General features: G+C 36.3%; 1 protein-coding gene across 1 annotated transcript; it reads left to right on the plus strand.

Annotated features, from left to right (window-relative positions):
• The first annotated feature begins 1,219 nt into the window (after positions 1 to 1,219).
• On the plus strand, positions 1,220 to 16,111 carry LOC133866721 (bystin). Its single transcript, XM_062303343.1, has 11 exons — positions 1,220 to 1,676; positions 2,347 to 2,470; positions 3,185 to 3,236; positions 3,499 to 3,826; positions 8,118 to 8,197; positions 9,630 to 9,677; positions 12,160 to 12,306; positions 12,881 to 12,953; positions 13,071 to 13,146; positions 14,956 to 15,046; positions 15,639 to 16,111. The coding sequence occupies exons 1-10, from the start codon at positions 1,353 to 1,355 to the stop codon at positions 15,033 to 15,035; spliced, it is 1,332 nt and encodes a 443-aa protein (XP_062159327.1). The 5' UTR covers positions 1,220 to 1,352; the 3' UTR covers positions 15,036 to 15,046; positions 15,639 to 16,111.
• The last annotated feature ends 995 nt before the right edge of the window (positions 16,112 to 17,106 follow it).

A 17,106-nucleotide genomic window follows, 5' to 3' on the forward strand; every position in this document is an offset into this window, starting at 1 on the left:
TTCATAATTTTGTAGTCTATTTATTTTTCAAAATTTTTAATTGACTCTTATGGGTATAAATCACGAGGAATGTCTACTCTTCTTCAAATCTTTCATTATAGGTAAATGATTAATTCCTTTCAAGAAATAAAGTTTTTTTTTATCATAGTATTAATTAAACAAACCGAAAAAAACTCCTTAATTATTAAAAGATTTATCCAACAAATCACACTTTTATTACTAAATTATACCCACTACAATGTGATTATTGTATATAAATATATCTTTTGTCGAACAAAAATATTGGCCATAATAATTAAAAAGACATGATGAGAAGAGAATCATGTTAGATCGTTGACGTGGCTTGTTCAAGAAGCACGGTTAAATTAGACCAAAAAAAAAGAAAAAAAAAGAAGCCCCGTTAAATTAGGGATAAATAACATATTTTTATCTTTTATGGGCTTTTTATTTTATTTTTTAATTTGGGAAGATTTATTAAGCAAGACAGTGTTGATTCGAGTAGGACAACGTACGACGTATGTGTTGTAAGGCCGATAGGCGCGCCATACTTAAGGTTCGCACATGGGGTCAACTCTCACGTGCTAAAGCAAGGGGTTTATACTTTACAACCCGGGAATCGGATCCTCTCCATTTCGTTTGAAATGGAGAGGAGCCGGTTGATGGTCCAGATGATCCAGATAAAAATCTAAGGCTATACATTTGACACGTCATTTAAAAGCTAACTAACAGCATCTGAAGAAAATTTTGAACGTTATCGTCAAATCCCCTCCTCTTCCATCCAAGTTCCATCTCCATGTCTGCCAGTGCTAGAGAAGCACGGAAGTTGTCGAAGAAGGAGATAGAGTCATATTAGCTTTTTTTTTTTTTTGGAATCCTAGCCGTCGTCTACGGCTTAACCGGCGAGTCCAGCTGGTTGATTCATCTCACCGCCGTTTTCTTCGCCAAAGCCGGCTTCGCCACCTGCGCCGTCGACCAACAGGGCCACGGCTTCTCCAATGGCCTCGTCGACATGGAGATGGAACTTGGATGAAAGAGGAGGAAGCTTCTCTCCTTGCAGTTGCAGACATGGAAATGGAAGACGAGAGGGACTTTTTTTTTTTTTTTTTTTGCCATTCTGCTCGTAATGTAAAATAGTCTAACGTTGTTGGAAAAAAAAAAAAAAAAAAACTTAACGTTAAAAACTGGCGTTAACTTTTTCATCCTTTAGTCTGTTAACGTGGCAGTTTTTTGGCCTTGGATTTCTTAAAGAAATCCAGGCCGTCAACAGGCTCTTCTCCCAGAGGATCCGGATCCCAGCTCTTCATTTTAGGGTTTTGGATTAAGAATCAGGGTTTTGGCCGGTGTTGGATCCGATGGCGAAGAAGAGGAGCAGACATCAGAATCCGCAGCCTTTCCTCGCAGACGACAATGCCTCCCTGGCCTCGAAGAAGCGATCGAAAGCGCCCAAGCAGCACCAGGCGGAGGAGAAGCTGATATCGTCGGGCATGAGCTCCAAGATCCTGAAAGAAGCCTTGGCTCAACAGAGAGAGATTCAGGACGAGGCGGAGGGGCGAAGCCCTAATGACAACAGCTCCTTGGTTTTCGCTCAAGGATTCACTGAGGCTGAGGAAGCACAAGATGACATCGATGAGTTTGCTGGATTCTCTGAAACTCAGAGCCAATTTGGCGCTTATGATGTGAGTGGCATCGTTTTGCTTTTAGTTTATAATGTGTGGTTACTGAGAATCTGTGGGAAAAAAAAAAAGAAGTGAAAATTTTGGATTGTGAATTTTAAGTTTTTATCGTGTCAGAACGGAAGAACAATCTAATTTGTAAGTAGATTGAAATTCGAGCTTGTATTTTCTTCAGTAAAGAGGAAATTGGGGGGGGAAGGGGGGGTGTTGAATGTTGAGTTTTTGTCGAATGAGGTCCTAGAATACGGTAAAGCGGCCAAACTGCGTCACTGACCCCAGAGTGGTGTATTGGTTATTAATTTTTGTAAACTCGACACTTTAAGATTCTAAACTCCTATATTTTTTTCCCTTTTAAGTTTTTATTTGTGGCTTGGCATTTTGCATGAAAGTAGTATTGGCCAATCATCATTCTAGGAAAATATGAATAATTAATTTGGCATCATATAATTTGATACTCTTGTGGGTGAGTGATACCACTAGCGTACGTCATTAAAGATCAATTTTTCTTTGCCCCTCATGGAAGCTTCTATAAGAGTCTACAATTTGATATTGAAGCCTTTTTTTTTTTTTTTTTTTTTTTTTTTTTTTTTTTTTTTTTTGGCATGGGCTACCCTTGGTGGGTTTTAAATCTATTCGTATTTTTTGTTTGTAATGTGGGTTTTTCAAATTGCAGGAGATTGATGAAGAGGATGATAGAGTACTGGAGGCATTCTTAAGAAAGGATGTGGGTCCCCAGCGTACTCTTGCAGATATCATTATTGAAAAAATTAAACAGAAAGATGCAAACGCTGCTTCAGGTTGAAATATTTCTTTTATTTTTTTCCATTTTTTTTTTGGGGGGGGGGGGGGTGGGGGGGTGTTCATCAATAAGTGATTAAGGGAACGATGATTACCTATTCTAGAATAGGAATTAGTATTACTAGGAATACAAGAAGCTCGAATGGAATGACCATTCATCTTCATTCGTTTGGTGACAATGCAGGAATGACCAAATTTTATAAGTGGAATGGAATCAAATTTCAACCAAATTTTTCTAAAATACCTTTACTATAAAATTAATATAGGAATAGCACCCTTGTCCTCCTAGTTGGCGCCACCCCCAACCACCGTGGGGGTGGGGGGGTTGCTACTACCGGATGGCACGCTAGGGGTGGCCGTGACTACCCATTAGGTTCATTTGGGGTGACCTACCATCCATTGTGGAGACCATAATGAAAATGACGAATTTGGATATTATTTTTAGCGTTATTCCTTTCATGGGGAAATACCTATTTCCTACTTTTGAGAGGAATGTTTATTTCTCATTTTAGGGGAATAGCTTTTCCCGCACAACCAAATAATGGAAGAGGTATTCCATAGGAAGAGCTATTCCATTTTTGGGTCTATTCCTGCGTACCAAACGTGCCCCAAGTGAATCTTAGAAATAATGTCATTTAGAGGTCTGGATTTTTTGCTTTATTGTTGTTCAGTTGTCATTATCTCCTTTATTGATTCTATTTATTTGATTGTAGAAATGCGACCTTTGCCTAAATTGGATAACTCCATCATCGATTTATACAAGGGGTATGTAAGCAATATATTTTATTGTTATTAGATTGCATCACATTGAAATATCTTATATATGATAAGGGTAATGCTCATTTATGTTTCTATTTTGAGTTTAACTTATATTGATTTTTTTTCTTGACTATTTGAATCTTAAAATGGTTTTGTTTTCATAAACAGTGCTTTTGCTATGTCATGCCTGAAATCTGTGCATTTTTTTTAAAAAGAAATATTATTCTAAATGACAAATTTATTGAAGACGAGTACAAATACTATGCAGAGTTGGCAAGCTTCTTAGTAGTTACACAGCAGGCAAAATACCCAAAGCATTCAAGCACATCCCTTCAATGCAACTTTGGGAAGACGTCCTATACCTGACTGAGCCTGAGAACTGGTCACCAAATGCACTGTATCAAGCAACAAGAATTTTTGCTTCCAATTTGGGTGCGAAGAAGGCAGAACGCTTCTACAGACTAGTTTTGCTCCCACGAGTGAGAGAAGATATTCGGAAGAATCAGCGGCTTCATTTTGCTTTGTATCAAGCTTTGAAGAAGTCACTCTACAAACCTGCCGCATTCTTCAAAGGAATATTGTTCCCTCTATGTGAGGTACACAATCTCCAACATATCATAGAGATCTTTTACTGTTTTCTCAAGTTCACTATCCAAAATTATGTTGAATGTGCTGATATATGTGCTTCAATATTCAAGATTTACTGTTGAACACTGTTGTACAAACTGTGGATGCTTGTGCATAGTTTCTTTTTGAGACATGGCTCTACTGAACTTGACACTTTAGTTTGTTGGTTGAATTCCATGTTAATGGTTAATTTGAAATGGATTGTTTGGCTTTTATGGGATTTTTTTTTTTTTTTTACATTCCTCTTTTTCCTGTAGTGGTTACTTTATCCTTTGATGGAAAAAACAGTCTTCATGTATAATTGTTAGTTTAAGAGGCATCTTCCTGTAATTTTAGAGCCAACTTGCACTAATATCTTTATACTAAAGGGAATCTATTTGAACTCCCTTATTTTTTTTTTCTTCATAGTGCCTGTGACCCTTGAATACTTCACTTCTGAGATACAAATCTTCAGCGTAATCCATAATTTTTGGATTTGGCATTTACCCATACTATAGTGCAATCATTTGATGTCTATCTCGCCGAAGAGTACAAGCCATTGACCACACAATATTTTCAGTCAGTTCAGTTTTTATAATGGAGCGGTTTAGGAGATCAATACTGATTTGTATTGCAGTGATATGGATTTATTGATAAACACATAGGAAGCCCCTTGGACACGGATAAGATACTATATGGTGATGGGTATTAGTAAAATTTATGACATGATAGGTAGAGACACATTAATTTTGATATGCTCTTATGTCTTGGGTTATGCCTGGACGGGTTATCGACTTGCTTGCTTGTTGGTGGTCCTTTGGAAGGCCAATGAGTGTTGCGGTGTGGAAAATGACGCCTATTTGCCTCTTTTGGTGTTTATGGAGGGAAATGAATAATAAGAGCTTTGAGGATTTGGAAAGTACCTTGGAGGAGATTCTATCATCGTTTTACCATAGTTGTACTTTTGGACTACGGTTATGTGCACCTTTTGTCGTTTAGTTTTGATGACTTTCTTGCTCGCTTTTATCGTTCTAATTAGGTGTTTTCTTTGTATACTCCCAGTGTACTAAAGGGTGCCTTACACTTTTAATGAGATTGGTTTCTTAGTTATCAATTTTTTTTTTTTGATATGCTCGGTGTCTAATGGCTGATAGTTGAGATGAAAAACCTTTTTTTTTTAATAAGTAATAATCCAGTCTTATTAAAAGCATAAGGCACCCTTGAGTACACTGGAAGTATACAAAAGGAAACACCTTAACTAGAAAGAAAAAAAGAAAAAAGGAAATCGTTAAAACAAAGCGACAGTGGCGACACAAAAGCCATCGTCCAAAGATACAAAGTATGAAAGAATGAAGCTAAAATATCCTCCAAGGACCTCTCCAAGTCCTTGAAACACCTGAAATTCTATTCTTTCCATAAGCACAAAGAAATGCAAGTCGGCACCATCTTCCAAATCGCAGCACTCAGCCTTCCAGAAATCTACCAACAAGCAAACAGGTCGATAACTCTTCTAGGCATAACTCAAGACAAACCAAAGTGAGTAAAGAGAGCACTCCACAGAGCGGAAGCCACATCGCAATGAAGAAGAAGATGATCCACTGACTTTCCATTTCTCTTGCACATGCAGCATCTATCCACCATAATAACATGCCTTTTCCTGAGATTATTCAAAGTAAGGATCTTGTCTAGGGCCGCCGACCACGCAGAAAAAGCCGCCATCGAAGGAGCCTGAGTCTACCACACACTCTTCCAAGGGAAGCGACTACCATCAGAACAAGCCAATGACCTAAATAAGGATTTGACCTTGAACAAACCTCTTTTGGAAGAGACCCACCAAAGCCTATATTCACTATCTCTTCTCACAATGATTGAGTGCAGGATCTAGAAAAAGGAAGCAAATACATCCGCCTCCCAATCATGTGCCTCTTTAGAAAAACTCACGTTCCACTGGTTGGAATCGCCTAAAAGCTCCAAATTAGCCACAATAGAGGCATCCTTCGCACAAGCAATACCAAATAAACACAGGAAAAGATTCCTTAAGAACAATATCCCGCACCACAGATCATGCCAAAATTTTGCCTTCGCCCCATCCCCCACCTCAAATCTAAAAAAGCTTGAGAATGTCTCCCACCCTTTCCTGATGTTCTTCCACAACCTCACCCCAAAGGAACCTACAAGCTTAGGGGAGCACCACCCACCCCAAAAATTGCCAAACTTAGAATCCACCGCAACTCTCCACCAATCTTCTCTGTCAATCCCGTAGCGCTAGAACCATTTATCCAACAGAACGGGGTTTAACATCATCAAATTTCTAATACCCAACCTTCCCTCTGAAATTGGGGTACAAACCTTAGACCAACTCACCAAGTGATATTTGAACTCTTGATAAGGGTGACTCTACTGCCCTTGGAGAGGTATAACATTTTTCAGCTGGCCAATTGATGTTCTATCTTCTCGATAACATCGTCGAATATATGAATAGCCTTATAGGAAGTCCCCAAAGGAAGACCTAGGTACTTCACCGGCTGAGTGGCAATGCTAGCTGGCCAACTGATGTTCTATCTTCTTGATAACACTGTCCCATATATGAATAGTCTTATAGGAAGCCCCCAAAGGAAGACCTAGGTACTTCACCGGCAGAGTGACAATAAGAATGTTATTTGTATTTGTATATTTTATTTATTTAATCTAGGGTAAATGTATCATAACTTCTTGAGTCGGAGCGCAATTTGAAACTGGGGGTGGCCTGCTAGCCACCTCCATGCCACCTCTAGGGGTGATGGCTAGCAGGCCACCCCCCTTTTTCTTTTTTTAATTTTTAATTTTTTTAATTTTGCTTTTTAAATAAAATTACTAAAAAAAATAATATTTTAAGATGATGTGGCGAAAATGTTGACGTGGCACTAACGGATATTGCGAAAATAGAAGGAAAAATGATGGAATGACTCGTTTCAAATTTGTGAAAAAGTTAAGGAGTCAACATTGATTTTTAAAAAGTGAGGGATCGGTTTCAAATTGCTCTCCGACTCAAGGAGTTATGATATATCTACCCTTTAATCTATAGTAGGTAGAAAGTCATTTGTATAAAGACGTACATTTTATTTATTTGCCCATCACCGTTACTATTAGGAAAATTTTGAAATCTCTTAGCAATGCTATATGTGAAGGGAATACATGCAATTTGGCTTTCTCTGCATTATTCATATAATTGCAGTGCATTAGAGGTTGAATACTTTAATTCCTTAAAATGGGGAATTAAGTGTGAGATGATACAAACTAGATTGCCTTTTGTAGCATAGATATTCTCAGTGATACCTAATATCCTGTTTTTTTAGAATTCAATCCTTGTTCCCATTAAATGTTGGGACTACCACTTATTAAGTGGAGGATACTTAATATCATGTTGTCTTTCACTTCAATGCTTGTGCTCTTTAGTCTTTTTCACTTAATTGATACTGCTTTTTTTGATAAGTAATTGTTGCTTCCCTTGACCATTAAGATGAAAATGTACCGTTGCAATTTGTTTCTTTGCTGTCTCTGGCATTTCAGATATTGGATGTGATTAGTCTTACATACATTTACGTGTACCAGTCCTAGGGTCAAATCAAACCTTAATCAAGCTTGGGGATTATGGGATGGGGGAAGGGTTGCCATTGATTGTGTATCCTAGAGTTTGGGCTTCATTTATAGAAAGTATACACATGGTTCAAACTTATGTATTTATACTAATCTAGTTTAAAATCATTTTGTAAACTAATCTATAAATGGAAGGACAGTGTAGAGAAGGCTGATTAATTTAGCTTTGGACAATCTCATGGTTATGTGAGCAGGGAAAATAGCCTTGTACAGTCATAAATTTTTACTGTTTAGATTTTAATAATTTTTTTTTTCCTGCCTGCAACATAGAGTGGGTAATCCCTAGTCGGGGTGGTGGAGTTATTGGCTAATTGGTGTGACTGGTTTGGTAGTCACTGTAATTTAGAAGCCTGGAGGATGGCTCCCATTGCGTGATGTGGTGCATTTGGAGAGAACACAATTCCCGAAATTTTGAAGATTGTGAGAGAATGGTGGTAGAATTAAAAGATATTTGGTTCAAAACTCTTTATGGGTTGGTTGCTATCAATAGTTTCTGCTTTGCTAACTTTGTAGAATCTCTGGATTTGTGTTCCTTTTCTTCTCCCTAAGTGTATGTTTCTCGTGTACTTTGTGTACTTGGATTGCTCCCCTCAGCCCTTTAATAAGATTGAATTACTTACCAATTTTTTTTTTCTTGATGTGCAGTCAAGAACATGTAATCTTAGGGAAGCTGTCATCATTGGGAGCATTTTACAGAAGGTCTCCATTCCTCCACTTCATTCAAGGTATGTCTAGTGGAGATCTATGGACACAAAATATTAATCAATGGACTGATAAAGTGTGGGGGTACTGCCTGTATTTTCTGGGGGTCCTGGATCTAAAGATTCGGGATGAGTTTTATTCGATGCTTACAATGATGAAAGGGCAGATTTTATCCACCAAACTGATCAAAAGATTCTTTTATTCTAATTTTATTTTATTATTATTATTTTATCATGAGGCCAACCATGCACTTTCGGACTTGCTAAAGAGAGTTTTCTTTGTTTTAAGTTCTCCTGCCCTGTGCCAAGTTCTAAATGATAGAAACATAGACATTTTCTGGATTCTTTTGTTCCTCAAAATTTTAGAGGCCTGATTGATATAAAAGAGTTGGCCTGCTGGGAATAACAAATTGGCAGTGGCGAGAAAATGGATAGACTAGCCTGTTACTTGGTCAATAACGAAAGGGTATTCATAATTTAACTATGAATGGTGGTCATGACGTGGAGTCGTTGGCAATCCTTGATGCTTTTACATAGGAATTTTACCGGGATCAAATGTTAGCACGCCAAAAGACCAAAGGCAGGAGGGAGCTTTTGAATTTGAAAAGCTCCGTCAACTATGGCGATGTGAGCGCTCCCTCCAGGCGTCGGAAAGGAAAGGCTCACATGACGTAGGGTTGGGTTTTTCGGGTTGTAGGGTTTGTTTGGGCTCTTTTGGGTTTGTTTAGGTTTTGTTTCTTGGGTTGGCTTTTAGTTGTTCTTGTGTATACTCCCAGTGTATATAGGGACGCCTTACACTTTATAATAAAACTCTTCTTACTTATATAAAAAAAAATTTAACTATGGAGTTTCTTGCAAAAACTGTCAGGCCTATTGTTTGTATAATTGTCTTCTTTTAGAACGTGTTCTTGTCACATAATAATATCTTTTTAATTAATAAAAGTGCCTTCCATTGGACATTTGGTGAATATTTTGATAAGATTTAAATCATTTGTGTAGTTTTTAAAAAATCCCTTAGCAATTTTGGCAAGAAATATGGCCTTGTTTTATTGTTTTATTTGATTATATATATATATATATATATTCAAGGACTACAAATCTGTGGCAAACATTTGTATTGCTTAGCTGTCACAATAGCCCTATGTAGCATATCTGCCAGTTAACTGTGGATGCCTAATTAGCTGTATTTGTTAACAATTTAAACTTGTCTTTGCTCTTACTAAGCATATTCCTTGTTTGAACCTTTAGCTTTTCAATTTAAAGTTCACTTGTGGTTTTTTCCAGCTGGCTTCTTTGTTGTGTTTGTAGCTGTTGATATAATTTGTTTGAATAAGTTCTTGTGAGTGGTGGATACCTTATGTGCATGTCTGAGTGGCTGTTGAAATTATTTTAGATGAATAGTTTAACCTCTTAACACTTGGGAGATGTCTAACACAATTTTTGAATGGATTTGCAGTGTTGCATTATTGAAGCTTGCAGAGATGGAATATGGTGGTACAACAAGGTAATCAATGATGTAACATTTATTCATTTACAAAGAATGTAAACATGTTTGAAGCTTAATGGCTTGTGCCATGTGTGGTTTTTTTTTTTTTTTTGATGAATGATGCCATGAGTTTTATTGAGTATTTAATTGAATGGCTTTTCGACACTCAAGTACTTGAGTGTTCCATGATTTGGTTCGAGGACTATGGGGAACTGTAGAAGCTGGGCAGAGAGCTGGGTCATAATGCTTTTTTTTTTTAATAGTTTCTGCTCTTTAAGGATGTGTAGATTTTCAAGGTTGCTTGGGTTTTCCCTCTCTTTTCTGTGCATTCTGTTCGTGGGCTTTGTGGTATAGGATGTTCTGGTTTGTTTTATTCTTCTACATGTGCTCTATTCTCTTGTTTATTTTTGTGTTTGTATTGATAGGCAAATTATTGAGTGTGTTTGCTTGGATTAAGGCTTAGTTGAGTTGAGTTTATATATATATATATATATATATAGAGAGAGAGAGAGAGAGAGAGAGAGAGAGAGAGAGAGAGAGAGAGAGAGGGTCCAAGTATCGAGCTGATGCATTATGGCATTGCGTGGGTGGAGCTCTTGTGAGATTAATGGGTCCTATAGGGTGGGGTTGGGCTTTGAAAGTTTATCAAAAAGGGTTGGGGAGTTATCTAGATACACTAGATTTGACGTGGGGAATGACTCTAAGATTAAATTTTGGCATGATGTGTGGTGTGGGGAGCATTCGACGTGGGGGATGCCTCTAAGATTAGATTTTGGCATGATGTGTGGTGTGTGGAGCAAACCTTTATGCCTCATTTGGTTTGCGGAATAAGTCATTGGAATTGAATGACTATTCCATTGGAATAGCTACTCCTTTATTTGGTTGGGACTTATTCCTTAGAATAGCTATTTCATGAGAATAACTATTCTCTTACGAAGACGAATAGCTATTCCTCTAAAAATGAGAGGAATAACTATTCCTGAGGGAATAGACAACCTTTTAAAAAAAAAATCAGATTTTTCTTTAATTTTTTCAAACTAAACTTAAAAATAAAAAATAAAAAAATTAAGAAATTAAAAAAAAGAAAGCAAAGAATTTAGATCAGATTTGTGGTTGGCCGACCACCCACAGATCTAAGGTCCAACATTTATTTATTTATTTATTAAGATTTGAGTTTTTTTTAAAAATAAGAAATTATGTAGGTTTTTTTAGTAATTTTGGGTCAATTTCAATTGTGGTATATGTATTGTCACCAAACTAAGGAATTTGAATAATTATTCCATTTCACTTTTCCTCATTCCTACTAATAACTATTCATTTTCCTAATGAAATACCTATTCCGCGAACCAAACAAGGCCTTAAGGTAGCTTTTTCGAAGTTATTAAGTAGAGCTTGCTTCAAACGGTGTACTTGGAGAGAGAGAAATGATCGTAACTTTGAGGATTGCGAGAGATCAGTGGTGGAACTAAATACGTTCTTCAAAACCCTTTACTAGTGGACAGCCGCATGTGATTGTCTTCATATTTTTAGATATCATGATTTTCTTGATTTTTTATTTTTCTGATTAGGCATTTCTCTTGTATACTTCATGTGTTATGCCTCTCATTTTTAATAAAATTTCGATTACTCATTAAAAACAAGTTCAATGCATGTTTGGTATGCTTTATTGGTGTTTGGGCAGTACTATGCATGTTTAAGGTTTATATGCACTCGGAACCTCAACTTATTTGGATCTATTTTACTTTTGTCTGAGTACTGGAATGGAGTTTGATATAATGCTTACTAAGAAATTAAGTTTTTTACTTGCAAAAAAAAGAAAGTTAAGTATTTTAGAGACAAGCATTTATGTTCAGGTGTCAGATAAAACCTTCGTTAACATGGTCAGTATCTGGATATGCTAATAGCAGAAATGACGACAAGATCAATGCAGGGATCATGGTACACTGAAATCAAGTCCAACAGAGAGCGGGTTTGGCCATAAGCTTGTTCCCAATGTGTTTGTATAGTAATATCTTGTTAGCATGAAGTCAAATGGACAACACTTGCTCTTTTTAGTATGTTGTTACTTAGAAGTTACAAGGAGATAGACTGTGTGATAGAACAAGGTTATCTATGCATTGAGAGTATGTGGTTTATTGGCATAAGAGGGGAGACACCCATATATGTTAAAGGCTGCTGATTTAGTAAAAAGATGTAGAAGGTCCATGGGATAAATCCCTTCTTACTTGATACATAATTCTCTTTGACTTCCTAATTTGACATTTCTCTATGATACATGACTAATCAGGAAAGGAGAGAGTAGAGCTTGGTAATATGAAGTTCGGAAACCAAGTGATTAGTATTATTGGGATCATCATATTGCTTTGAGATTAGTATTCATGTTGATTGGTTGATTTATGAATGCACTTATTATAATAGTGATGATATGTGTTGGCAACCTCTTTTTGGTTGCAAATGCTTTTGAAACTACTTGACAAAGTTTCCTTCTTAACAATTGCAGCTATTTTATAAAGCTTCTTTTGGAGAAGAAATATGCTTTGCCACATCGTGTGCTTGATGCTACTGTTGCTCATTTTATGAGATTTCTCGAAGATACCAGGATAATGCCTGTAATATGGCACCAATCACTACTTGCATTTGTGCAAAGGTTAGTAACTTTTACTAAAGAGTGTCTTCTCTTACCTGATTGGCATTGAGAAGAATTTTTATTTCCCAGGATAATATGTTCTATCGAACATACATTTGGTTCACTTACACCATTTTAGAGGGAGGGAAGGATGAATTTTTTTTATTTTTTTGGGGGTGGGGGGGTGGGAGAAGGGAAAAAGGAATGAATAGGTAAAATACATCTGTTTGGTAGGAGAGAAAAAGGGAGGGAAATGAAGACAAAACGTCCCTGGGCCCTCCATATCAGTCCCCACCCAGTAGGGAAAAGAAAAAAGGAAAAACCAATATCTTTCTCTAGTTGTAGCTAGGGTTTGAACCCTGTACCGATTCTCCTACCATCCCAAGCCCTAAAACCACGACTTTCTAACCCTTTACCCTTTATTAGCCATCCATTGACAGGTTTTAAATCTGTCCTACCTGTCCTCCTAATAGAAAAGGAGAAACATGTAACTAGGATTTACATTTTATGCTTTTATCATGTACATCATAGTATTAGTTTAACTGCATTTCCTCTCATATGCTGTTGCTAACTTGCTATGCCAAACTGCTTTCAGGTACAAAAACGACCTGCGGAAAGAGGATAAAGATAACCTTAAAAATCTACTTGAAAAGCAAAAGCACAAACTAGTAAGGATGTTGTCCCTGACGTCGCAGCTGCTTCCATGAATTCTCTTAATTTAATTTATGTCATATATAATGCATATATATATACTCTCTTAATGCGTATGCCCTCTCCAAATGTAGGTTACTCCTGAAATCAGTCGGGAGCTAAATAACAGCCGCAACCGTGGTGAAAAGGAGGATGATCTTATGTCAATATATATCCTTTTTGTCTTTTCTAGGCTTTGCTTAAAGCTTGAATTTTTCTAATAATTTTTTGGGAAATCAGGTGACAAAACCCCTTGAGTTTTTGCCATTTTAGCCTTAAGACCCAAGTTTTCAATTTGATAGATTTAAGACTTGAGTTTAGGTCCGTTCTAAATTCGAGACTTCTGTCAACATTTTCGTCATAAATGACTGTAAAAAAATAAAAAGAAAAAAAGAAAAAAATTGTTGGGCTTGCCTAGTGCTACCACATACCAAGCTAGCCATGGTGGTGGTCATGGGTGGCAAAACCCAGCCATCTGAGTTGTGCTCCTAGCCACCCACGGTGGGTCGTGATCACCTCGGTCAGAGGGGGTGTAGCCACCCCTTAGATCCGTGTGTTTGCGAGCCAGACCTTTGCTAAGGGCTTCCTTGCAGCCATCTCTTAGATCCGTGTGTTTGGCTGCAAACCACAACCTAACAGAGGGGGTGACTCTCTCGCGGCCACCCCTGTTCTGATGGGGTGACTCCACCCCCTCTGAATGGGGTGGCCGGGAGCACGATCCAGCGATGGTTGGGTTGTGCCCCACAGTCACTACTTTTTTTTTTCTCTAAATTTTTTATCTGAGGGGCATAATTGTATTTTAACATCCATTTCTAATATAAGTGATGATAGAGGTCTCGAATTTGGAATGGACCTAAATTCATGTCTTAAATCTATCAAATTGTAAATTGGGGTGTTAAAGTCAAAATGTCGAGAAGCATGGTTGGTAACATGATTTCCCTAACTTTTTATAGTGTTTCTAAAATCCACATTTTCTCACCCGAGAATTTATATGCTATGTGGGCTGTGTTTGTTTTTCACATGTTTGTTAAGAGATAGAAATCATTTATCATGTGTTGATTTGCCAATAAGTTTGTAGTTTTTAGCTTCTGGTTATTGATTTTCAAGTTTCTTAATAGCTTGACTTCAAGTTGGTAAGGTCTCAGCTTGAGGAGATATATGTGAATTGTATTTTTAATATAGAATTTGCCTCCTAACTTATTGAAGCTAGAAAAGTGATGCAGCACAGTTGCAAGGGTTGGCAAATCATAATGTCTTGACCAAGACAAAAAAGGGATAATCCTGGGAATCATTTGTTCACCTCTAACGGAATCAAATTGATTGTCTTAAGTCTAATGCTTGAATTGAAAGAAGGGTGTAGCTCATCAAATATAGCACGATTATAAGATTCAGGACTCACCTCTATAATTTCCAAATTAAGCTAGACTATGAGGTTATTAGGCTTCATTCAATGAGCTAGGCTTGGGTTTTGCTTCGTGGGATTCATTAAATAAACTATGCTTTAAATGAATCATATTGGGAGAAGTTGAAAGTTTGTAGACTAGGAATAACCCAGGAAAAAAAAGGGGAAACTCATGAAAGTAATATGCTTCAGTGATTGATTGTATCAGTACAAGCTTGTAGTTATTGTATATGTATGTGATTGTCTGATTAAAATATGATTTAAGGGCTATGTTAATCATGGACCAGAGAAAAAAATTACTTGCACAAGCTGCATGTAATCACACAAAGCAAGGTTATCAGTTTTGTACTTAACGGAGCATGAAGACATTGATGTATTATGGATTGTACAAGTTGCTATTTGCTAATCTGAATTAGTCATCATCTGTTGCTTCATAAAATTGAGTTTGCATTGATATTCTACTGTAATGATGCATCAAGGAATTCATCACATGTGGAACTGCTTTTGTTGGATTAATTTTTTTTTTTTTTTCATTAGATTCAATGACGAGAAATTCTTGTTTCCTTGACTTCCCATACCCTCTCCTGTTTCTGTGGTCAATAAAACTATTGAAGAAGATAGGTTTGATATTCCAGAGGTTCCGATGGAGGAGGATTGATTGACTGCCTGGTATGAGTACTGCATTTTGGATTTTGTTATATTGTTCTTGCTATCGACAAAGCTTGGATTAATCAACAATGTGTAAAACTAGTGATTCTTACAATTTTACAATTTTTTTGTGGGATCCATTTTTCACTAGGTCCAGTTTAGATTACAAGGTCTCCTCTAGCTTGTCATGCAGACCCATTTGTAAAAGTAGTCATTAGTATGTCCCTAAATTAACTATTTGTGGGCTTCATTTTTCACTATATCCAATTTGGATTATATGCCCTCCTCAAGCCCTTCACGCGCACCAAATATGAAATTAATCGGATATTAGGAGCTGTATTATCCATGTGATTTCCCAAAAATTACATGGAAAGAAATGTTTCAACATGGAAATGACATGGAAAGAAATGTTTCAACATTGTATAGCTTTGATAAACTTTTGAGTTTGGCGAATGCATGACAAGCATATTATAAGGTGAATTTAATTTTCATAGGTTTAGAGATACTTGACCCTTGAAACCTGATGGTATTGAGTAATAAGCATTAGCATGTTTGGCGAGGAGAATGTGCCCTTGGGATAATTGTAGGTTGTTTTCTTTTTCTTCTTCTTCAGGTGGATCTGCATGTTTGCTGGGAGAGAAAAAAAAAAATGCAATTTCATGCCAAATTTGTGTACAAGTAACACACTTTTGGATTTATGCCTTTTTAAATGTTCTCCTTGAGCGCTTGCGGAACAAATTTTTGCTTTGAGGAAAATCCAGAAATGCCATGATTGTCCAATAGTGCTTTTGAAGCTTGAAAATGCAATGCTACTGAGGTTTGGTTAAGCTCAGAGTGTACTTTAGGGGAAAAATTCGACTTTATTCTCTTCAATCTATATAACTTGGGTCTCCTACTTTTTGTTTTGTTTTGTTATTTTTATTTTTTAGTTTTTTAGCTATTGAAAGATCGAGTCGGGGAATGGTGGAAGATATTGTTTGGCTTTTGAAGAATTGGCTCAATGTGGCCTTAATTATGTTTGATGGGCTCAAACAAGTTGCTCCCGAATTTAATTATTGCTTTTTTATTATATGGAACTTAATCTTACCCTCCTTTTTTTTTTTTTTTTTTTTTTTTTTTTTTTTTTTTTTTTTTACTTTCTGTGAATGGACAACATTGTGAGACTATTAGATAGAGTTTTTGTATGTTTATCAAAAGAATACCGATCTCGAATTTATTGATCACAACAAAAAATTTCTTAACATAAACAAGAAAAACTCTTTATCTATCGAGGTTCTTGGAAAGTTGAAGAGCATGTGGGACAAACTGACCAGTATGTGCAAAGCACAATTATGGTTTCCACTCAATTTCAGATAATCAAATAATCTAAATTTCTTGATTTATGGGATACTAATCAATAGTTATTTCAAAGGATTTTTATCATTTAATAGAAATATTTTGAGATAACCGTTGATTTGTATTCCATAAATCAAGGGATTTAAATGATTTGATTTCCGTAAATTAAGGGATTTGTTAACCCTATTCTAAGTGATATGTTTGTATTTGAAATTATTCAAATCACATGTAAAGTTCTATAAATAGAGTCTTGTACTCATATCAAATATAAAGAAAAGATATAGTTTATAAGTCTTTAACGTGTGGATGTAGGCTGTGATGATTTTTTTGTTTTAAATACAAATGAAATCATCACAAGTCGAATGACGATTAGTCATTAAGTCAACATCAACCTAACACATCTCGTAACATACGCATAATATATGAGAGATAAACCTGTAGCAGCAGAACTAAATTCACTAACTAAAAATTGTAAATACAACATCAGAGACATACATTTGTTTATCTGTTTAAGGCTTTAATCAAATATTATTTACAACAAGAATGACTATACAAAATAAGTGTCACATTCAACATAAGCCATATACAAAATGTCTATACAAAAATATGGACTATCCAAGTCCGACACACGTATATTGGATTAGACTTGTTATTCAAGAATGATAAATGTAAAGTGTTAGAGTTAGATCAACATTCTTCCTCTATGGATAATCTTTAGATTAGTTATATTCTATTAGTCTAGGTTT

Source organism: Alnus glutinosa, chromosome 4 (assembly GCF_958979055.1).
Source record: "Alnus glutinosa chromosome 4, dhAlnGlut1.1, whole genome shotgun sequence".
Classification (NCBI taxonomy): domain Eukaryota; kingdom Viridiplantae; phylum Streptophyta; class Magnoliopsida; order Fagales; family Betulaceae; genus Alnus; species Alnus glutinosa.

Bases quoted from the DNA above. Each gene is read 5' to 3' on its own strand.
- LOC133866721 (XM_062303343.1), top strand. From the start codon at position 1,353: ATGGCGAAGAAGAGGAGCAGACATCAGAATCCGCAGCCTTTCCTCGCA. The intron at 1,677-2,346 runs GTGAGTGGCATC...TTCAAATTGCAG, and splicing joins GCCAATTTGGCGCTTATGAT to GAGATTGATGAAGAGGATGA. The intron at 3,827-8,117 runs GTACACAATCTC...CTTGATGTGCAG, and splicing joins TATTGTTCCCTCTATGTGAG to TCAAGAACATGTAATCTTAG.